The 20,354-nt window shown below is 53.7% G+C and overlaps 1 protein-coding gene across 13 annotated transcripts in view; it reads right to left on the minus strand.

The window, feature by feature from the left end:
- Window positions 1-20,354, minus strand: part of DYSF (dysferlin) — a 120,522-nt gene that overhangs the window by 88,629 nt on the left and 11,539 nt on the right. For 7 of the 13 annotated variants that reach the window (XM_068943885.1, XM_068943879.1, XM_068943882.1 and 4 more), the window contains exons 7-24: window positions 19,442-19,570; window positions 18,950-19,012; window positions 18,744-18,794; window positions 18,625-18,655; window positions 18,022-18,137; window positions 17,384-17,510; window positions 16,495-16,598; window positions 15,289-15,357; window positions 15,141-15,184; window positions 14,951-15,033; window positions 13,281-13,322; window positions 12,101-12,216; window positions 11,690-11,803; window positions 10,926-11,103; window positions 9,832-9,956; window positions 8,222-8,328; window positions 1,620-1,812; window positions 667-822 (exon numbers count right to left, since the gene is read on the minus strand). In XM_068943885.1, coding sequence (XP_068799986.1) covers window positions 667-822; window positions 1,620-1,812; window positions 8,222-8,328; window positions 9,832-9,956; window positions 10,926-11,103; window positions 11,690-11,803; window positions 12,101-12,216; window positions 13,281-13,322; window positions 14,951-15,033; window positions 15,141-15,184; window positions 15,289-15,357; window positions 16,495-16,598; window positions 17,384-17,510; window positions 18,022-18,137; window positions 18,625-18,655; window positions 18,744-18,794; window positions 18,950-19,012; window positions 19,442-19,570 — 1,848 coding nt within the window. The remainder of the gene's footprint in view (window positions 1-666; window positions 823-1,619; window positions 1,813-8,221; window positions 8,329-9,831; window positions 9,957-10,925; window positions 11,104-11,689; window positions 11,804-12,100; window positions 12,217-13,280; window positions 13,323-14,950; window positions 15,034-15,140; window positions 15,185-15,288; window positions 15,358-16,494; window positions 16,599-17,383; window positions 17,511-18,021; window positions 18,138-18,624; window positions 18,656-18,743; window positions 18,795-18,949; window positions 19,013-19,441; window positions 19,571-20,354) is intronic. The other 6 variants (XM_068943888.1, XM_068943884.1, XM_068943881.1 and 3 more) reach the window with 1 other exon arrangement.

The following is a 20,354-nucleotide window of genomic DNA, read 5'->3' on the forward strand; positions in this document are numbered from 1 at the left end:
GCCAACATACTTGAACAAAAATAGAAAAAATGAACAGGGAGATGCCTTGCTGGTTTTTTTTTTCCTTCTCTCATTCACTGTCCTCCTCCAAGTGATGCTAGTTTTCCATCCAGAGTGAAATTGCAGAAAAAGTGTATTTTTTTTTTGTTCTTTTTTTGCTGCCAGCTGGGCTTGGTTTTGGGGTTTTATTCAGTTCATTTTAAGTCATTTTATTTTTTTAGAGCTTGTTCAGCACTGATTGTCTGCTCCCAAACTGGCACGCAGCAAAAGGCCAAAGAAATATCATTTGAGATGTGAGAAGTGCTGTAAGTGCCTGGCAAAGGCGGCCGCAGTTTAAATTTCCTGGGGTGGCAGAGGGTCAGGAATTTGGAGAAAACATAAAATAAACTAAAATCAAAATTAAAAAAAAAAAAAAAAAGCACTGTCTTGGCCAAATCATGTTCCTCTTTGCTGCCCTGGCAGTGGCAGAAAATAATCAAATATTCATAGGGTTCTAATTCAGGCCTTTCCGTGGAAGAGGAACGAAACTCCACCACTACCTCTTTACAGGTTTCCCTGTATAAAATAAAAGAGGATCCTCCTTTATCTTCTCGCCTTTTTTTTTTTTTAAATGTCTTAAAAATAACTCTCTATGCACACACTCGTCTCCACGAAAAACCACCGTACTTTCAGAAATATCGTCTGCAGTTTCCCACAGTTCTTGCCGCAGCAGTTGGCGACATTCCTGGAGAAGAGGACCTGGTGGGCTGGCACCCGGGCGTAGGCAACGCGCTTGTCTCCCTGCAGCATCCAGATCACTATGTCTGGCAGGCTGTTCTGGGGCTGGAAAACACGTTTGCAGACAGACGTTACCGCTTTCGGCCTGCCCCGACCCATACAGGGATTCAGTGGAGAGCCGCACTGAAAAACGAGTCGCGTGGTGGGATCTCATCGGCCCCCGGCGCAAGACAAGCAGCCCCAGGAACTGCTGGAGAGCTGCTCCAAACCAGCCACGGGGAAGACCTGTGGTTATTATTATTATAACTACTATACCATACCCAGGGGCATTTCAAAGCCTCAGTTATGAGATGTGGGTCGTGCCACGCCAAGTAACGAGGAAGAGACACCTGCAAACACCCCGAGAGGTGACTCCTAACTCGCAGCTCCAAGCTGCGGCTGGGGATTTAGCTGTCTGAGCAGAGCCGTTCAGCCAGGAACGAGGCTAAGCCCCAGCGGCAGGGTGCAGTGGCGCTGCAAAGCCTCGCGCCTTCCCGATTCCCTTCGGATAATCCTGGTGGCAACAGCAGCAGCAAGGACACAGGGACTCGGTCTCCTGCTGTTTTCACTCCCTTGTGTCTGCGGAGTTCGAAGTTGGCTCCAGGCACTTCACCATTAAAAAAGGAAAGCTTCCTGCAACATCTCCTTTGGAAAGCACCAGAAAACCAAAGGCTTGGGGCTTATAGCACAGTGCTATTGCTTATTAATCGCCCCTAAATCTCCCATCCCTCTCCCTTGGCTGGGAGATCTCCTCAGTCTCATCGGTTCAAAAGGAGATGCCATGAGATTTCCTGATGGGTCGGGAAGAAAAAGACTCCAGCGAGGTGAAACTCCCCCGTGTGCCAGCGCGGCCCCAGCATTACCTCCTCAGCCATGGCCTTCAGCCGGGAGAGCCAGTCCTCCGCCTGCTCCAGCGCCGCGGGGAGGCTCAAGTCATCGTGCTTCATCTTCAGAGCCGCCTTCACTATCTGCTCCAGGTTGGTGCTGCGAAAGCGGTGCAGGTGCTGGTCCAGGTGGGTGCAGGTTGGCTTCCCCACCACGCTGGGCAGTGTCTGGCTGCAGGGAATGGAGACACCCATATCAGCAGCCCATCGGGATGCTTGCCCTCTCTTGGGGTTTCGCCGTCTCTCTTTTTCTTTTATGTAAGCTCACAAAGAATTAACGAGCCATCAAAGATGCCTTTGGGGCGACAAGGAAGTGCCAAGAGCAAGGAGCTTCAAACCACACTCGCAGCCCTCGCATGCCCTGGCCAAGAGCACCAAGATGGAGCCACAGCTGAGCCCTGCACGTCTCATCACACACACTATGCTCACACACACACACACACACACACACACACACACACACACACACACACACACATTTTAATTTAAATTGATTCAAGTTGCTGGATAAACGTTACAGAAGTCCAAGAACATCTTTTCTGGACTAAGCCATTTAAGGGGTTCCATGCAAAACGCAGTGATTTACAATGCTGCCATTATAAATGTTGGAGCTCTATTTTAACAGAAACAAAAGTGCAGCTAAAATAAAGTAAGGTACGCAATTCCCCCTCTCCTCGGGGTGGTAACAAGCCTGTCGTCTCACTTCACGACGCCTTTTCCTCGCCTGCTGCCACTGTGTGAAACGAGAAGGATGAACGCACGCGGGGACGGACAATTTACTAACCTGTTACGCACTCCCTTGATTTAGTAAATGCCATGGGGAGGGTGGTGGCTTTCGTGAACTCCAGTAAAGCCAGAATTAAGGAAGTCTCTGTGCTCCTGTTGTTTTCCAGGTCCCATATCCCATGCAGCACCAAGGGAAGGCCGGTTTAAGCAGGCGGGCCTCCCCTAGGTCTGGTGTCCAACTGCCACCCCACGTGGACGTCCTACCTACCCCAGAGGTCTCAGATAGTGTTGGATGCCTCTGTGCAGGAGGCTGCATTGAACTCTTAATCACTGCAGTTTTCCCTCTTGGGTTTGCAATTGAGAAATGAGATGCTTCAGGGATCCCTCATCCGAGCTTAAATTGTATCTCCGAGATAGATGGGCTGGAGTTGTCCAGCACAGAGGACCTGCCATGGCAGTTTTAATTTGTGAGTCCTTAAAGCAAACTGTATTGATACAGAACAGGAACTTCATTAAAGATGGAAAAAGAAAAGGAGAGATGTGACATTCTGCACCGTAGCCCAAAATAAAGAACATCATGCTCCAAAGAGATATATTTTAACTATCCACCCTGACTCTGCAGCAGGAGCCCAAGGGGACCACTCATTACGTATCCCAACTTGGCGCGTACTTGCAGTAGCTGCTCCGCAGAGACAGCGGCAATTTTTCTTCTAATACAGCAGAGAAAAGAATTCTACAAAAAAAGTGTCTGTGCAGGTCGTCTGATGTTATTGACTTCATTTGCACTAACTTGCAAACAAAATTTCGATTTTTCTACATAAAATCATAGTTATATGGCTATTTTTAACAAGAGACTTTGGGAGGGATGCATGGTAGGAACGGGGAGGGTACGCTTCGTTCTCTTTCATCTCTTCCAAAGGAAACCGCTTTTGCTTCTTCTTCCAAATGTAGGTGGAGTGCTGTGAACGCTGCTAATTAAACCGATTGTGTAGTATCGTTCTGGGTGAGAAACTGAATTAAAATACTGCGTTTGGGTTGCAGATCCAAGCGCGCCAAAGTTAGACCGACTGTGCTACGTGAACTCAATTTTGTGTATCCACTTGCGTCATTTGTGTACCTATTACGGCAGAGCTTCGAATAATATGACCACTTGTTTTTTTTTTTCTCCCCCACAGTTTCTTCCTCACTGAGTGACCAAGAAGGACACTGCTCATCTACAAAGCGTACGACGGCTTTCAATCCAACACCACTTTGGGGCAGAAACTAGGACGTACTTCAATACCCTTGCAGGAACAGAAAAAAGGGAAAAAAAACACAGAACAAAAACAGCTAGATATATCCACTACAGTTGCATTTAACTTCAGAAAGACAAAGTAGAACACTACACAAAAAGGTGGAAGTTTGTTAAAAAGTTGCAAAAAGGAACAGCAAAAAGGGTTAAATCTTGCAGGCAGCGTGGAAATGCTTGAAAGACTCCTTATTAGAGAACATGTGTGCCATGTATCAAAGAGAGACTTTAAAAACCAGAATGATTAAACAAAGTTGTGTTCCAATATGAAAACAGAAAAGAACATAGACTCTACCCAATTAAATGCAAAAACACAACAAAGTAGACACAAAAAAAACAGTTGAGGAACCACCATTAAAAGCATTAAAGAAGCCTAATAAACATCCCTTTTCAAATGGACAAAAACACAGTAACTGCTTGAAAGTGCACTGATGACGGAGAGAGAAGCAGCATTTTTCACAGTAAAAAAGGTTGCCCCATTCTCTGTATGGCAGTTTGATGTGAAGCAGCTTTGGAAGAACCTCGCATCAGGGCCCGTCTCCACAGGGGATTTGTCTTGACAGCAAAGACGAGTAGAAGAGAACTTGGAAGAAATCAGAGTGAACAGCAGCAAATCATCAGTAATTCAGGTAGGGAATTGCTGGACTACTAGGAATGACCCTTAACTTCTTGATTAAACACGACATAACGGGGAGGAATCAGGGCTGCTGGTGTAGAGGGAAGCCACGTCTTGCACATCCGACACCATTGCCTGACGGAGTCGCTGCGGATGCGGACGATAACCAACATAGCCTGCCTGGAGGCAGCTTTCAGCAAGGTCCTTCTCCAAAGGCTCTGCTGCCATGGGCTAAGAGGAAGGTCCCCTCACGGAGAAATAGCTCGTCGTAAGAGAGGTGACGCAAGCCAGAAGCGCACAAGTCTCAGTGGACTGAGGCCACCAGTGCAATCTGAAGCCCCAAGGGACATGGGCCAGGGGCCATGATGTCAAACACACTCGAAGGCACGAAGGACAGCATAGCACAGCTCACCAACCACACAGAGCTACCCAGAGGATCTGGGGGAAAGGCTGACAGCAAAGAGTAGTTCAAAGACCTCACACTACAGCATGCCTGGCAGATGAAATTCAACTCAAAAAAACACCTGTGAGGAACGCTGTTGGGTTCAAATGCGGTGATGGGTTCTGCACTGGCTGTTACCATTCAGGGTATGAATTACTAGGAAAGAACCAAAGGGCTTCACTCCAAATACCACTGTGGCAGCGTATAAACGCATGGTGTATCTGCAGTGCAAACGCCATATGCAGTCCCAGTGCCTCCACCTCAGGGAGAGGTAACAGAATTTGACTGAAGAGCAAAAAGAATGATCAAAAACAAGAAACAGCTTCTAAACCAGGGCTTTCCTACCATCTCCTGTTTATTTTGACAGTGTCCCCCCTCCTGCAATGAAAGATGCACGGATTGAATTGACAGCCACCCCTTTTTCGTGTGGAAAAAGGATAGAGCATAGCACCCTCCTTGCACTACATGAAGCAAGGTCAGAAGCAGAAGAGCAAGATCTGTCCTTCAAGACCACGTTGCTGCACTGCCAGCACAAAGGAACAGCTCTTGCTGCCTGACTCGGGCTGTTTTCCAGTTTTGGGGCACTTGGCCATTTCATTATTCTTCTTTTCCTAACTCTGTCCATTTGTTTGCCATTTACAACCTCTTTTTTTCCAGAAAGCAAGAGTCTTCCATCTCTTCATGCAGACAAAGATCTGGAAAATAGAGCTGGGAAAGGAAATCCTGGGAGCACAGTGCTGCTCTGAGTAGAAACAGGAGGTGGGGACATCCCCTCCCGTTTGGATGCTGCCACCAGAGAGATTTGGATGAGGAGAAAGATGGCCCGTTCTCAGGGTAGGGAACCACTGGATCACCCTGAAGGAGAGGCAGGGGTTGTCCTATTGCTCGACTCTTCTAAACCCAGACCAAACTCTTTCCTGAAGATCTCTGCCTGGCCAGGCTTTGGTGCAGCAACGCCTCAAGGCTGCGGGACAGGGACGCTGTTGTGGCCTCCAGGCTTTCTGCCCTGCTCGCCTCCATGGGAAGGAGTCCACAGCACCTCCAAGCTCCTCAGAAACAGATGGAAACGCGGCTGTCGACAGAGAGGTTCAGCTGCAGGGGTTAACCAGCCCATCCAGGGGCAGAGAGTGCAGCAGGGCACGAAACCCCCTAGGAGGCTCCTGGAGCCCCAGCGGTGGGGATATTACCCTCATTAGCTGAGCAAATCCTGCCAGCCCTTGAGCCAGCCGTTCCTCCGTTGCAAGCCCAGTGCCAAGTCCTCGCGGGGAGGCAGGAGCAGTGTACCGCAGGAGCTCAGCACAGAGCAGGGAGAGGAGCCAGCGGGAACCACGGCCCTGGCACATCTCGCAGCAACATTTTTCCCCTCCCGACCCATTTAATTGAATTTGTTTTGGAGGGTGCAGCATCTCTGGAAAACCCAAAGCTGTGGCTTATCCCTCAGGTCACGTACCGCATACACAGAAGCGGTGGAATATTTACAGCCCTCAGAACGGCTCTGACCTTTCCAGAGGAGCCAGCGTGTGTGGGGGGCGAGACACATCGCCTTTATGAGGCTCAAAAGCAAATAAACAGGGAGGTTGTGAGGATGTGTGTGTTTTGCTAAGCATGCCCTCCAAGAGCACCTTTCCCGAGGGTCTGTGGAGCGTCTCCTGAGCGGCAGGGTCGGTTCATCCCAAGTCTTGCCTGAAAGGAGGAGGCAGCCAGCCCCAAACAGGAATTATGCAAGGGTCCAGATAGGCTGCGACCACGTGTGCGCGGAAGCCCAGCACCTTCATGACCTATCTTTGTGTCTTTCAAAGAGCGTGGGGAGGAGGAAGGAGGGTCTAAGTCTTATCAGCAGGCTCCGCAGCATCCCTTTAATCGTCAGGCAACTGATACTAATCCAGCTTGGCAGTGTATGTGTCCCATGGGCCAGCAGCTCTTGTGGAAGAGGTGGGTTTCAGTGGCCTGCTGAACACCTGGGACAGCCAAGAAGGCCAAGTACTCCCTCTCTCCTGAGACAAAGGACCAATGCCAAGATGGCACACAGGAGCTCAGTGGCCACTGGGTCGCCTCACTGCAGCAGTTGCTTGCCACCAACAAGGTGTCTCAGTGCAACACAGGGCTGTTTCGCAGCTCAGCTGCTCCCAAGGCGAGAAAGCTTCTAGAGAAGCAGCAGCAAGCCCCTGGCTGACACATTCTTTGAATTAGGCTACAAGACGTTATTAATTCCCTTTGGCAAAGACTTGTCAGGCCTTTTGCGACAGCTAGAAAACACATTACAGACCCTGCTATTGCCCTTGCCCTGAATCCTTGGCTTGGAGTTGTGGCAGGGAAGCTCTGTGGCCAGAGGCAGGAAGGGAAGGGAATTAAGATTCTCTCCACTCTGAGATATGGTCACACCTGAAGGAGAACCACAGTTTAAGGCCCCCAGTGAGGTAAACCCAAAATCACCTTCCACTGGAAGCTGAGTTGGCCCTCAAATAAAATGGGATGGTCACATTGCGGCAACACTCCTTCCTGGGGCTGGCTTCTTGACTCCCACCAAGCGTGGTCCCTCCCAAAGAACGGGCCACAGGCACCCTGCCATGCACCCTCTCAGTAACGTTCAAGAGCTTCAGAAGTGCTTCGAAAGGCAAAGATGTTCCAGAGCTTCTCACCGTGCTGGCTGCTGTTGCCCCTAGAGTGCAATGATGGGATGGCAAATCCCAGATTACAGGATTTGAAAAACCCAGCACAAGGAAAAAATCTATATTTGCATGGCAGTGATGGCAACATGTCCCATGATCCTTGCTCTGTAGAATCTGAATAAAGTGCAAGCCCCCTCTTCTTGCACCGGGCTTGATTTGCAAACGTGAATTTGACATCCTCATGTGCCTCTATGGAAACAGCAATGGCCAAGAAAGGCCTAGAGGTGTCTGGAGATGAGGAAAACCCTGGAGATATCACAGAAAATGGTGAGCTGGAGATCGGATGGGAGATAAAGCCACAATTTAAACCCATCTGATAGCCTAGTCTTCACATGCCCTGTGTATGGGGGAACGGAGGGACTCCTGCACCCATCCGGCCTGCCCTGGCCGCGCATCAGACAACACGCTTGCACACCTCTTGCCGACACACAAGCTTAACGCGCGCTGAGGAGCCACTGAGCTGTGATTCCCTTGTGCTGCCTTGCAGAGGGCAAACGCGAACACGAGGCAGCTCCGTCCCTGCAGCCGGGAAGGGCTTGCTCTTGCCCTGGCTCTCGCCCTGCCACACAATGAGGCTCTTTCAGGTGGGCCAAGCTGCAGCCCTTGCATGAAGAGTGGAAATTTATGACTTGCTTTAAATGTCACCTTTTCAACTCCGTGCCTTGGCTCAGCAACCTTTGAAGTAAACATTAGCAAATGACCAGCATTTTTCAGAACGAAAAAAAAAGAAAAAAAAGGAAAAAAAAAAAGAAGTCATCCCTTCCAACATAAATAAATGTTCTCGCAAGAAAAAAAACAAAACGCATAAAAAGGCTCACAGTCAAAACTGGCAGAAAATACCTGCAGTCGGCAATGATGTCATCCATCAACTGGGCAACCAGGGAATCCAAGTCACTCGGGGAGCAGTTGGCCTTGAGCGCAAGGTGGACCATCTCCAAGTTGGCTTCCTACGCAGCACGTGGGGAAGAGAGGTTACACACAGGGGACACTGCCCCAGAGCCACATGCCTCCCCACATCCTTGTGGCACAGACCCTCCTCCCTCATCCCTGGCAGACCAGGGCCCTGCACTGCTGCCCCGATCCTCCACTTTGGTTCTTACTGGAACCCTTTGGGAAAAAGATAGGGAAATACAGCAAAACTTCCCACCGATAGGTCACAAATCTAGGGAACAGCCTTCCCTCCTGCATCTGTTTTGGCAACCAGGTGGGTGGCACAGCAAAGCCTTGCGTTTGTGCCCCAACGGGGAATGCTTCCCCCTTCTCCTGTCCCATCAGCACAGCACGGGACCCAGTCCAGTATGGACTGGACGCCAAGGAGGAAAAGCAATAATCCAGGTGATGGGCAGCGCAGGCTGAGTGCAAGCCCACGCGTCGGCTTGCTGCACCGCCCGACCCACAACGCTGGGTGCCAAGAACCCCAAAATCTCCTAATTCACCCCATAACTCAGCACCGGTGGCTACACATAGCCCAGGCACGGGGCAACGCTCCCGCGAGGTGCACCCACGCTGGGTGGCCTGCATGCGCCGTGCTCAGGGCTCACGCTTGTGCGGTGCAGCGGCGTGGGGTGCTGCATGCCTGCAGGTCACAGGGCAATGAGGGGAGGCACCGCTGCAAGCCATGGCCGTGAGCAAGATCCTCTCTGAGCAAAATGAGGCAACGGGGCCGGCCACAGCCTGGACCGCTGCCGCCGGAGACGGGCAGGCTCCGGCAGTTCCCGGCAGCCCTTTCCCGTTAGTCCTTCACCGACTGTACAGTTGCCACGCTTATTTTTAGCCACGTTCCCTCCCGTGTCGCCTCAGCGCGTCTTTCCTGTTTGCCTTTGCAAAGGGCTATTTATTGAAGCCAGATGTCTGCGAACGCGAGGCCCTCCCTGACTCATTCCCTCCCGGCCGCTCGCCGAGGACAGAAACCCCACGAGATGACATCACCCTCCGCCTGTCAGAAATGCTGGCTGACTTAATTAGCGAGGGCATGCTAACACGAAGAAGTACATGCAGCGGTGAGACTTGGGGCAGGCCAGCGAGGGAGATGTCCTCTCCCCTGCCTGCTGTGCCCCAGCCGCTCTCTGTGCCTCAGTTTCCCTTTCTCAGCTCTAGTTGCTTTTCCCTAGCTGCTACCAGCCCCTCTGCGCAGGCAGCCCATGCCCCAGTGTGTTCTCCTAGCCCTTCTCCCTCCCCATCTCCCCCTCTCTGTGCCCCCCAAACCCCTTGTCCTTCCCCCTGCCAGAGATGCTCCTGACAGCCAGGCTGACTGTGATGCCGAGACCGCTCCAGCTCCCCTTCGGAGGAGAGACGGGGACTCCCGATCCCATGTGCTCATTAAGGGTGATGGGGAAGAGCTGGGCTCAGCATTACAGCACAAGCTGCTGCCCACAGCAGAGTCCCCAGTACCATCCACGGACCCAGTGAGCAACCCTCGAACCTGGCCCAGCTGCCACCGCAGGACTCACCAGCCGGTCAGCTGCATGCTGGAGCAGGTTTTGAGCATCGGTTCGGTAGCTGATGTCTTCCCAGTAGGACGATAGCACCACAACAGGCTTCACGTTGCCCCAGGGCAGGTAGTAGTACTGGCAGCCTAGAGGACACGACACGCTCACTTCTGAGCTCATGGGAACAGCGCAGCGGGGCATCTCGCTCCTCGGGGCCAGAGCAGAGAGGAAAGGGGGCAGTGCACCATTTGGCCTGGGGCAGAGCCCTCCGCATTGCTCTTCTGGAGCAGAAGGACGTGGATTACGTTCTCAAAACCCACATGCAACAGTGTAATGCTTATCAAGGTCAAAACGGACATGTATGACCCTCCGCATCTGCAGCTGCTCCGTACATCACAGTGAGGACAGAAACCAACAGGAGATGAATTTGTTGCCCTGGTTGCTCCCGGCGCCCCGTACAGGCCCTTCCAACATCAGATGCAGTCTGCACATCTTATCCCAGGGATGGAGCTCCTCAAGATCCCCTGAGAGACCGCTCCAAAGCACAGGCTTTGTTGTGAAACCAAAGGGGCACTGTCGGCTCCAAGGTGCCATGCAATGAGTGCCTTCAGCCAGCACAGAGGCTGGGAGAACAGCCCTGGCTTTCTCGCTCCTCCCTGATCACACTTGTACATGTTAGCTGCTCCTTTGAGGACCAGGGACCTCCGGCCTAACCCAGGAGATTAGCTGCCACCAGAACATTCCCCAGTTTGACCCACCACGTGGATGGACGCTTGTGTCAGTGCAAGGAAGGGTGCAGGGTGACAAGGGGAACAAGACAGCGGACATGGAGAAAAGCAAGGGTATTTCCACTGACGTACCACTACATTGAAGTGCTTACAAGGCAGCAGCCTGGCACATGGCGGAGCAGCGCCACGGCAGAGGAAAGCAGCAAACCACAAGCACACACATCCCAGCAACTGCCATTCAAATCCCACCTTGCACAGCATGAGCACCACTCATTCCCCAAGCCCTCCCAAATCCTCTACGGATGGGGACATCTCCAAGACATCTTGGTAACCCCGGGGCACCCTTGGATGTCACGCTTGCGTGGCTCCCCGCAACACCCTGCTCACCGTCGAACACGGCCCGGCTGTACTGCGTGGTCGAGGCCAAGGGTAGGCAGGTGGTGTCGAACTTGTTGCCGTAGTTGCCGATGCTGACCTCAAACTGGATGGCGTCGTCCACGTCCTGGAGCATGGTGGCCGAGTAGAAGGCAGCGAAGAGGCAGTACTTCCGCCGCCGCAGGTACTTCTGCAAGACGCACAGAGCCGTGCCGAGGGGGGGCACCACAGCAAGCGCGATCCCCCGCCATCCCGACGCGCCCCAGCCCAGCCCAGCCCAGCCCAGCCTCTGCGACGGAAACACTACTGCAGGGAAGAAGAGCGTAACCTATCCCTTGTGCTGGCTGTAGCCAAGGCAAGGAGTTGCAGCAAGGGAATTTCAGGTGAGGTATTTAAGAACCTGACAAAGGAGAAGGGTAGAACCTTCTCTACAGAAAATGCAGTGTAATCCTGCAAAAATGAATAAAAGGAGTGCATTTGTGATGATGTTAGATTTGGGACCAGGCTGCTTCTGAAGCAAATCACCTGCCTGTTCCCATCCACCACAGCTTGCTTTCTACCGCAGAGCAGCTCAGAGCGAGCAAGCAGGACGCATTGGGTGAAAGCGCAGCAGAAGATAGGGCCCAGGAGCACACCCGACTGCTCACGGGCTTGCACCCATCCATCCCCAAGGCAATTGCATTCCCCAGGTCCCAGTACCCTTCTCCAAACCCCACTGACCCCCAGCAAGCCCATTGGACAGCACAGCAAGAGGAGCCCTGACGCATTCCCATTACCTCCACCCGGAGGACGTCATCTGCAGCGATGTCCTCCACCTTCTGCTCAACATGGTCCGCCAGCTTGGTCTCCAGCTCCACGAGCAATCTGCCTCGATAAGCGACTCCCTCGCCCTTGGGGTAGGCCAGAGACTGCCGTTAGGACCACAGTGCCCTGCCCCTGCTTAAGCCCTTTGGCTGCGTTCCAGAGGAGCAAGATCAGGCAAACTATTTCTGCAAGCGCTTCGAAGACAGGGAGAGTTTGGATAGCACAGCCGTTTGCTCAGGTGTTTAGCCAGCAGGAATAACAAGTGGGAGAAAATGCAGTGCAGCCTCCTAAAAAGCCAGTTCAGGTTAATAGCAGCCTTCATTTTGCAAGGAAGAAAGCTTTTTTTTTTTTTTCAGGCTGCACTTGCAAGAAGTCAACTTCACCTTTCCTAAATTGAGTGTTTCGTAAGGGTCTGGGAAGCCAGTGAACTCCCTGGGGCTGCCGTAAAGGTTGATGTAGCAGGGACCGAATGTCGGCAGGAACCCGAGTCCATCGTCCACTGGAGATCACAGGGAAAAAGAGCATTTAGAGAGTTAGGACGGGCACCTCTCCACCCCGTCCCACAGAGACCGGGTGCAGCCGGGCTGCGCCGTGGGGCTCCTGCCCTCCCAGGGCCCAGTCGCACCGCTGGAGGCTGTCAAAACACTGCGGCATCCCACGCTCATCACTGCCGCTGATGAGCGGCGCTTCATTAATCTGCACTAATTCCCTCACTTGCAGGTGCTTGTCCAAACCCAGCTTAGGAAGAGGGGACAGAGCCAAGGGCAGAGCTTTTCATCCCCTTTGAACCCCAGGACCACTTACCTTTGGCTAGAGAAAGAAAAGGGAGCTATCCTGCAGTTACACGGCATGCACAAATCTGTGCATTCGCAGCCCCGCTTACACGGTGGGGCTGGCAAGGAGGGATCCCAGCCCGCTCCTTTGGGCACTGGGAGAAGGGGAACACCACGTGGCTGGCGTGAATCAACGTAGCTGGGTTTGCTGCAGTGACCCGTGCTGATTTACACCAGACAAGGAGCTGACCCTGGGCTCTCTTGTTCAGGGCACACAGTAAGGCAGTGCTTGGATGAGAACCACTGGTATTTATGAAACCTCCAGCAGAAGGAGCACCAAAGGGGCAGAAAGAGTTTGTAGGGTCCTGCTTTAGGTTCCTAAAACAGCAGGCACCCACGCACAGGTCCTTCTGCAACGCACAGCACCGGCCCCGAGTGCTGAGCACACACCACATCTCAGGGCAGCCAAAGCCATCGCTGCCCAAAAGGGACACTCCAACTCCGCCAGACTGATGGACAGTGGGGACCTTTCCCCCTCACAGCCTGCCCCAGCTGACCCCTTCCCAATCCATAGGCCCTCAGACAGGCAGAGCAGGAGAAGGAAGAGGAAGAGGAGGAGGATGTGGTCTCGCTGGAGCCGTCCCCTCCTCTCCCCAAGGCGCTTAGGTTCAGGCAAAGCAGAGCCTTCGCTGCGCGAGCTCTGTCCCAGTGCTCCAGCCCTAACGGCAGCTAAAACAGAGGAAAAAATTACCCGACGATGACCACAAAACAAGAGGCTAAGGGGACGTACAGTCTGCGGCTTTCAGAGGCTTCGCAAGAGCAGGAAACTCATCTGAGGCATAAAGAAATGGAGAGAAGGTTAGGAGGTTGGTTAGGTGAGGAAGGTGGTTATGGGAAAGGAGAGCAGATGCTGCCAGGGGCTCTTGCTCCCAACAGACGCTATGGAGAGAGACGGGGGAAGTTATTAGGTACTAGTACTAGCCTTGCCCTCCCTTGAGGCAGGAGGTTCACATAAATCATGGCCTTGGGAGTGGATTTGAGAGTCCATCCGCAAGCCTCCACGTGCCTCAAACGCCAGGAGGACCTGTGGGGCAAGCGGAGGAGTGGGGAGGGGTCTCCCCTCACTTCCCGTAGGCTGGCCGCAGAGAGCAAGCCGTTCTCCTGGTAAAGGTGGTGTGCAGACACCCAACACAGCAGAGCACGGTGTTGCATCCCAAATCCATGCTATGCATGCAGAACCGCGTGTTGCAGAGCAGCGGGCTGCGGGGCACCGGGCCGGCTGCTTTGCACCATGTCTGTGCCCCAGCAGAGGCCACGTGCTCTCTGCCCGTGCCACGGCGCAGTCTGGCCATGCTGCACTTCAGCCGGGCTCGTGACGGGGATCAGTCTTGCAGGGCATCCAAGAGCCTCGGAGATGCACAAACCCATGGGAGCAGAGAGAGAGGAGTCAAGGCAGGGTGCAAACGTTAGCAAAGGTCACTAGTGTTACTCATGCAGGTTAGGGCAGCCTCTGTTCCCGGCTCTGCCACAGCTCCTAGCAGGTCCAGCAGCTCAGTCCCCAGCTCCTTGTCCTCCTGCCCGGCAAAGACGACAACATCAGCATCACCCAAATGATCCCGCTGGAGCTCATAAATCGGTCCTCTCCGTTTTGGGAAGTCACCGGGGGCTTGAAATGCCTCTTTCAGCCCAAGCTTCTGCTGCTGGACTTAAAATCCTCTTCCCGCACCCTGTATGATGGCCCTTAACCGGCACCTAAGGATGAGCTGCCAGCGAGAGCAGTGGGATCCTGGTGCATTGGGACTAGAGCATCATGCTACGTCTGCCAGTGAGCCTGCCTGTTCAGAGTCACTAACTGCCCAAGGGACTGCCGCTATCCCCAGCCAGCAACAGGGAGAGGAAGCACAAAGTAAGAAATCCTCATCATCGCAGCTCTGCGGACCACCCCTACCCATGCCCTTAGGAGGACTTAAAGATCTTCAAATTCCTGTCGGGACAAAACCCCAGAGCTGCCCCCAAGGGGCACCAGAGATCCTCCCTGTGCCACCGCGAGGCTGTGCCCAGCTGCCTGAGAGCGAGCGCGACTCTGCTGCCGTGCGTGTGCTCCACGGTTACGTGACGTGGACCGGCCGCCATCCCACCTCGTGGGTGAGAGCTGGTCACGGGACAGGGGAGCTGCAGGGATCCAGGAGGTGGTGACAGGTCAGCACACACCACCAGCCCCAGAGGGACCTCAACATCAAGAGAGGAGACTGCGGGACAGAGCAGGTTGCATCCAGCCCACAGACTGCAGATTGGACTCTTCTGTAGCATCACCACCTTGCTTTTCTCTGCCAACCCCAGACACTTCACAGAATTATCCCAGTGGTTATTTCTTCAAAGCCAACACCAACCTCCAGCCAAGAGCATGCACGCTCTTCCACGGGCATGCACTGCAAACTGCCGTCCCACCACCTTGTTTACCTTCCAGCTCCCCACCGGGGGTCGAGATCTTGGACATGCACAGGTACGCCGTGCCGATGATATCGTTGTGCGTGAGACGGTCCCTGCAACACAGCGTGGGTTTCAACAGCAGCACGGCCCCCACGCGTCGCTGGGGATTCGCCCCAAGGGGCTCCTTGCACAGCGGAGGCTCTGCCAGCTCCCCACTCACCAGTCGGTGACGCGGATCCTCATCTTCTCGCACATGGAAGGGAACTAAGGGAAGAGGCAGAGGAGAGGAGCAATCAGAGGTGGTCGCCTGGCACGGGGTGGGCACCTGGGCCGGGGAGCCCCAGCAGGGCTTAGTCTGCCTCCCTCACCATCGCCGGCAGCGTGATGATCTGGTTCCACTGTGGGTTGGCGTTTTTCTCCAGGATCTTCGAGTAGAGCTGGAGGCAGGAGAAAAGACAGGAGAAGTTAGAGCCTGGACCGATCGGCCTGTCCCGGCTGTGGAGCACGCTGCCAAACCCTCTCCCGCATGCACGGCAAACGTATCTTTATTTTTATTTCCAGCTCACAGCACTTAGGAGGCTTCCCCCTACCCCCAGGAAAGCCACGTTTCAGAAACTGCCGTGGTCCTGGACGCGCCCTCCATGGGGAAATCCAAACTCCTCTCCGCGTCTCCCCTGAGGCTGGCATGGGCCCTCCAGCCCCGGCATCACACTCCTGACACCTCCCCGTGCTGCAGCCACAGCTGGGGGACGGGGATGAGGAGCACCTTGCAGTTCCTGCCACCTTTCCTGCAGCTGCTCAGGGTCTGGCTCACTTTACCCACAGATCAGAAAGGCTCAGGTCCCTCAAATAAAGCTGCTGTTCAATGGCTCTGGCTCAGTGGGGCTCTGCACAGCGTGGGTAAAACCCCCCAAAGAGGGTGCTACAGGGCCAGTCTGGGGGAATCGAGCTCACCCAGGAGTCCAGAACCACCTAGAGGTACAGCACAGCCCAGCCAGGAAATTGTTTCTGCAATGTACTACCCCTTCCCCCAAGGGCTAGAGCTCTATATTTCCATTTTTAATGCAACAGCACCACTAAGAGCCCAGCACGGAAATTACACCCGTGCATACACACACACACACACACACACACACGTATACATATATGTGTGCGTATACATATAAATATAAGGATGTTCACCTTCTTCCATTGCAAGGAAGGGCCAACACCTTCACTTGTCAAAGCTGAGGCCACCACTGCGGCCCAGATGATGCACAGGAATGGGATCCCGAGCCCAAATTCCCCCCCTGGGAGGGAGCAAGGATGCTGAGCGTGCAGTGCTCAAGGAAGAACACGAATGGCATGGCATGAGGCCACAGGGACTGCCAGGACACGGCTGTGCCAGGCATTACCAACGTCCACGGGGAGGTAAAAAGTCACTTGGCAGCTGGGCCAGCCACAAGGTTCATCCTGCCGCTAAATTGAGCTGGGGCCCCACTCGCCCGTGCATTTTAGCCATCCCAACCGTGATGCTCCTGAGCACAGCTGCTGCACCAAGGGAAGCAGGAAGATCTCCCAGTCCTGCTGCTCACCGTCTTGCCTGCAAAGCTGACTTCCACAAAGGGATCGACCAGGTTCTTCTTGTTGCTCTCAAAGCCAAAGATCTGCCGAACATTGTCCATGACAGCATCATCCACTGGAAAAGGAAAGAGTCTGTGACCACCTGCGGAGGCTGCTGAAACCTCAGCTACGCACGCTACACCTGGGCACTCGGCTTTATCCTGGGAGCCCGGAGGACTCTGGCTTTTCCAGTGGGCTGTCTTCACGAGCACAACCGATCGTGTTGAAGGAGAGCCATCCATACCCAGCACAGGGACTGGAAGTACCCCAAGCTTTGTGCATAGCATAGGGAAACAGCTGGGGGGGTGGCCAATTCCCTCAGCAGCTCTGCAGCAGGGAAAAGAAATCCCAGCTGCCCTCACCATATCCAAAAATCTGGTCCCATAACTGCCTGGTCTCACTAGCGAGCAGGTTTCAGCCTCCCAGGGGAGCTGAGACACTTCCAGGTAGCTGGATCCCACCTGCAATGCCTCCTGCAGGCCCAGGCTCATCCTGCGTCTCTGGATGAGGCTGAATTTCTGCTGTAAGAAATTATGTCCTCCAGGAAGCTCCTGAAAAAGCCTTGAGGAAGACCCCCGCAGCCAGGCTGAGCATGCGTGTCCCTATCGCCCCCAAAGGAGCAGCAGGTGGGGAGAGCTGCTGACCTCAGCGTGGGGTCAGCTTTACCCGGGGGGGTAAATCAGTTTACACCAGCAGACAGCTCGGCATGGTACAGCTGACCAATATCTGCAAGGTCTTTGGACCAAGGCTGAGGAGAACATTTCCTTATCCGAACCCTTATTCTTATCTTGTGCCTTGCAGCACCCCACGGTGCCGAGGGCTGGATCCTCCGTACTCCAACCCAGCAAAGGCAATGCTTACTCTGGGGTAGGTCTTCAGCTTTGAAGATCTTCAGGGAGAAGTGAGCCCCTCTCAAGGTGACCCCCGTGGGACGCAAGATATTCCCTTCAATATCTTCCTTGTCTTCAGAGATTTCCTTCTTCTCTATCTGTAGGACAACAGGAGCCATCAGGAAAGACAAGGGGACTAAGGCTTCTCCCAAAGCCCTGAAACGAGCAGCAGAGACCTGCAAGTAGTGTGACTCCTGGCACCTTGCCCCACCACGTACGACACTCCTGATTGAAATCAGAGGAAGGTCCAAAGCCACGGTTTCCCTGGGAGCAGCACCAGGGTCCCCAGCATGTTGTGTCACCTCGCACACATGGGGTTACACATGGAAAGCTCCATTTAAATAACTAAAGGTAGATTTGGGGGTTTTTTTACAGTGTATAACGATGAAGGCGCTGGCCAGCCTGCATGCCCGCAGCATCGGAGGAGCAAGCTCATGACATTTTTCCCCTTCCACACGGAGAGGATTTGACCCCCTTGCACAATGTGAGGCCACGCCAAAGGCCGGCGAGCAGGAGGCAGAGCCCGGAGAAGCGCAGGGATCAGGCCACGCTCGTACCACGCGTTCCAGGGAACCACCCTGCCTCCGTCGGGATCGGGCTGGTACTTACAGGAGCTTCGTCTCCGGGCCCCAGCACGAAGAGGCTGACTTTCAAGTAACCTTTGGCCCCCGCCGAAAAATCCTCCGGGTCAGAAAGCAACAGCCATTTTCTGAGAAAAGCATGTTCTAAGGGAAGGGAAAAAAGAAAATTGTGAGCTAGGCCCTAGACGCTCACAGAATTAGCGTAAGGGTTGTAATTTGTTTTTTTTTTTAATAATAAAAATGAATGTTAGAGGGAAGACAAAGGGGTGGTGATGGCAGATATAGGCACATATAGGGGTTCACATATGGAAATGCGCGGGGCAGACAGTTCATAGATGTTTGTGCTCACGCTCTCGCTGCATGTAGCTGTATAGGCACGTATAGATATATGCACACGTGTGAGCACACAGATGTGTGCACATATGTACACTAATGTGTGTGTACCAATGTTTGCATACATAAGTATACGAGTGCCTGGGGGTGGGAATCAATGCTTAGGGATAACTATGGTGTGTGCGCGTGTTCCTCTATGTTTGGCCCAAAAAAAAAGCTTTCTCAGAAAGTTCTTCCCCAGCTGCAGAAAGCAAACTTGTCCCAAATCTTTAATGCCTGTGGCAACCGCTGAACTCACTCGGTTCAGAATAAATCGTCTCGACATCCATCTGTAAAACGAAACGGAAAAGAAAAGCCAACGTTCACCTCGTGCTATGGATTAAAGCGACAAGGGGAGAGCAGATAGCAAATCCTTACCCGAAACTCCCCTATCACCGAGTCTGTCCGGAAAGACCGAGAATCAACAACCTGCGGCATGAAAAATAGGCAAAACACTAAATTCAGCTCTGGGAAAAAAGGAAAGAAGCTCCCGCCCTCTCTGCGTGCAGGACCCCAGCGCTGCCTGCACGCACAGGGCCGAGAAACGGCGAAAACCTCCGGCAACGAAGGCTGCTCAAACTTACTGTGATGAAGATAGGCACATCGAACAACTCGGCTGGTGACTCAAAGACATTGAAGAAGAAGGTCTGTACAAGAGAGAGGCGAGGCAAAGGTCTGAAAGCAGCCACAAAAGCAACCCCCTGCCCCTGCTTTAACCCACAGCACGTTCCTGCCTCCGTGCTGTTCCCAAACTTCCTGGCTCTGCTGGCCAGAGCCCTTTTCCAGTCCTGTTAAATGAGATCCCAACTAGTTGATAGCAAAACCCTCCTGGAGAGGATGTCCCAACAGGGGCTCCTGATGCACCATGATGAGCAAGGTCTTTGGACTGGCTTTCACCATCCCTGTCTGCAGAAGCATTTCTGGACCTTTCTGTGAGGCTCCGCATGCTCTCAGAGGAGCAATGAAAAAAATACAGGGACATTCAAAGTGGCATCGTACACGGTTTGGGGACAGGACTGGGGACAAGACGACTGAGCCTTTCCTGATGCCCAACAGGAGCAGAAGTCCTCGCTCACCTCATCAAAGAAGGGGCTGTTGCCTTTGCGTATCCTGGTCCTCTTCGTCTGCCCGGCAGCTGTGACCTTCACCACGGGTTTGATGTTGACGCCAGGGAGCTGCCTGCCCTCAATGACTCTCACCCGGATCTGGAGACGAGGAGAGGGAAAGAGCAGCGGGTCGGTCCCCAGGGAGGAAGGCGAGCGCCGCGAAGGACGCCTGGGAGCCAACCCGAGCTGCCGGAGGAGGGAGCCCACAGAGGGCCCGCAAAGGGGGAAGAGGATGCACCAAGAGCCCAGAGGGACCCTCACGAGGAAGGGGTCCCGCAGCGTCTCAGACTCCAAGAAGGAGCAGAGCAGATGGCCCTAAGCCCAGGCATGCTGCAGGGAGGACGAGGACAGAGCAATTACTCGCTGCCTCTCACACGGCAAGGACTGGAGCCATCAGGCAGCAGGTGTAACTTGGCAAAAAGGACCCCATACCTGGAGACCTGGTTAAAGAATGGCTCGCCAGGGCTTCCTGCCGTGTATCAGCAGGTTGCCTGCCCTCACCTTGCTTTTGCCATGCGCAGGTCACACACAGGTCCCCTTTTTTGCATTCCCTTCAATTTTACCAATAACAACGAGTAACGTGCATCCTTCTCGATTCTGCGTGTCCTACAGTAGCTCCAATAGCTTCGTCTGTCAATATGTAGGACCTGACAAGCTTCGTAAACCGACATGGCGAATCCCTAGGCGTTTCACGAAGCAATCCCGAGAGGACGGGGACGGGGCTGGGTCCACCAGCGATTGCACCAAGTCCACCAGCGATTGCACCAGGCTCTGCTGGAGGCTGGGACGTGGCGGGTCCATCCTCCAGAGCAGAAGCCAGGTGCCGGGAAGAGCTCCTGCATTTGGAGCACCTACGCCAGTGTCTCGCCATGGCAGAGCTCAC

Source organism: Struthio camelus, chromosome 4, assembly GCF_040807025.1.
Source record: "Struthio camelus isolate bStrCam1 chromosome 4, bStrCam1.hap1, whole genome shotgun sequence".
In the NCBI taxonomy this organism is placed as follows: Eukaryota; Metazoa; Chordata; class Aves; order Struthioniformes; family Struthionidae; genus Struthio; species Struthio camelus.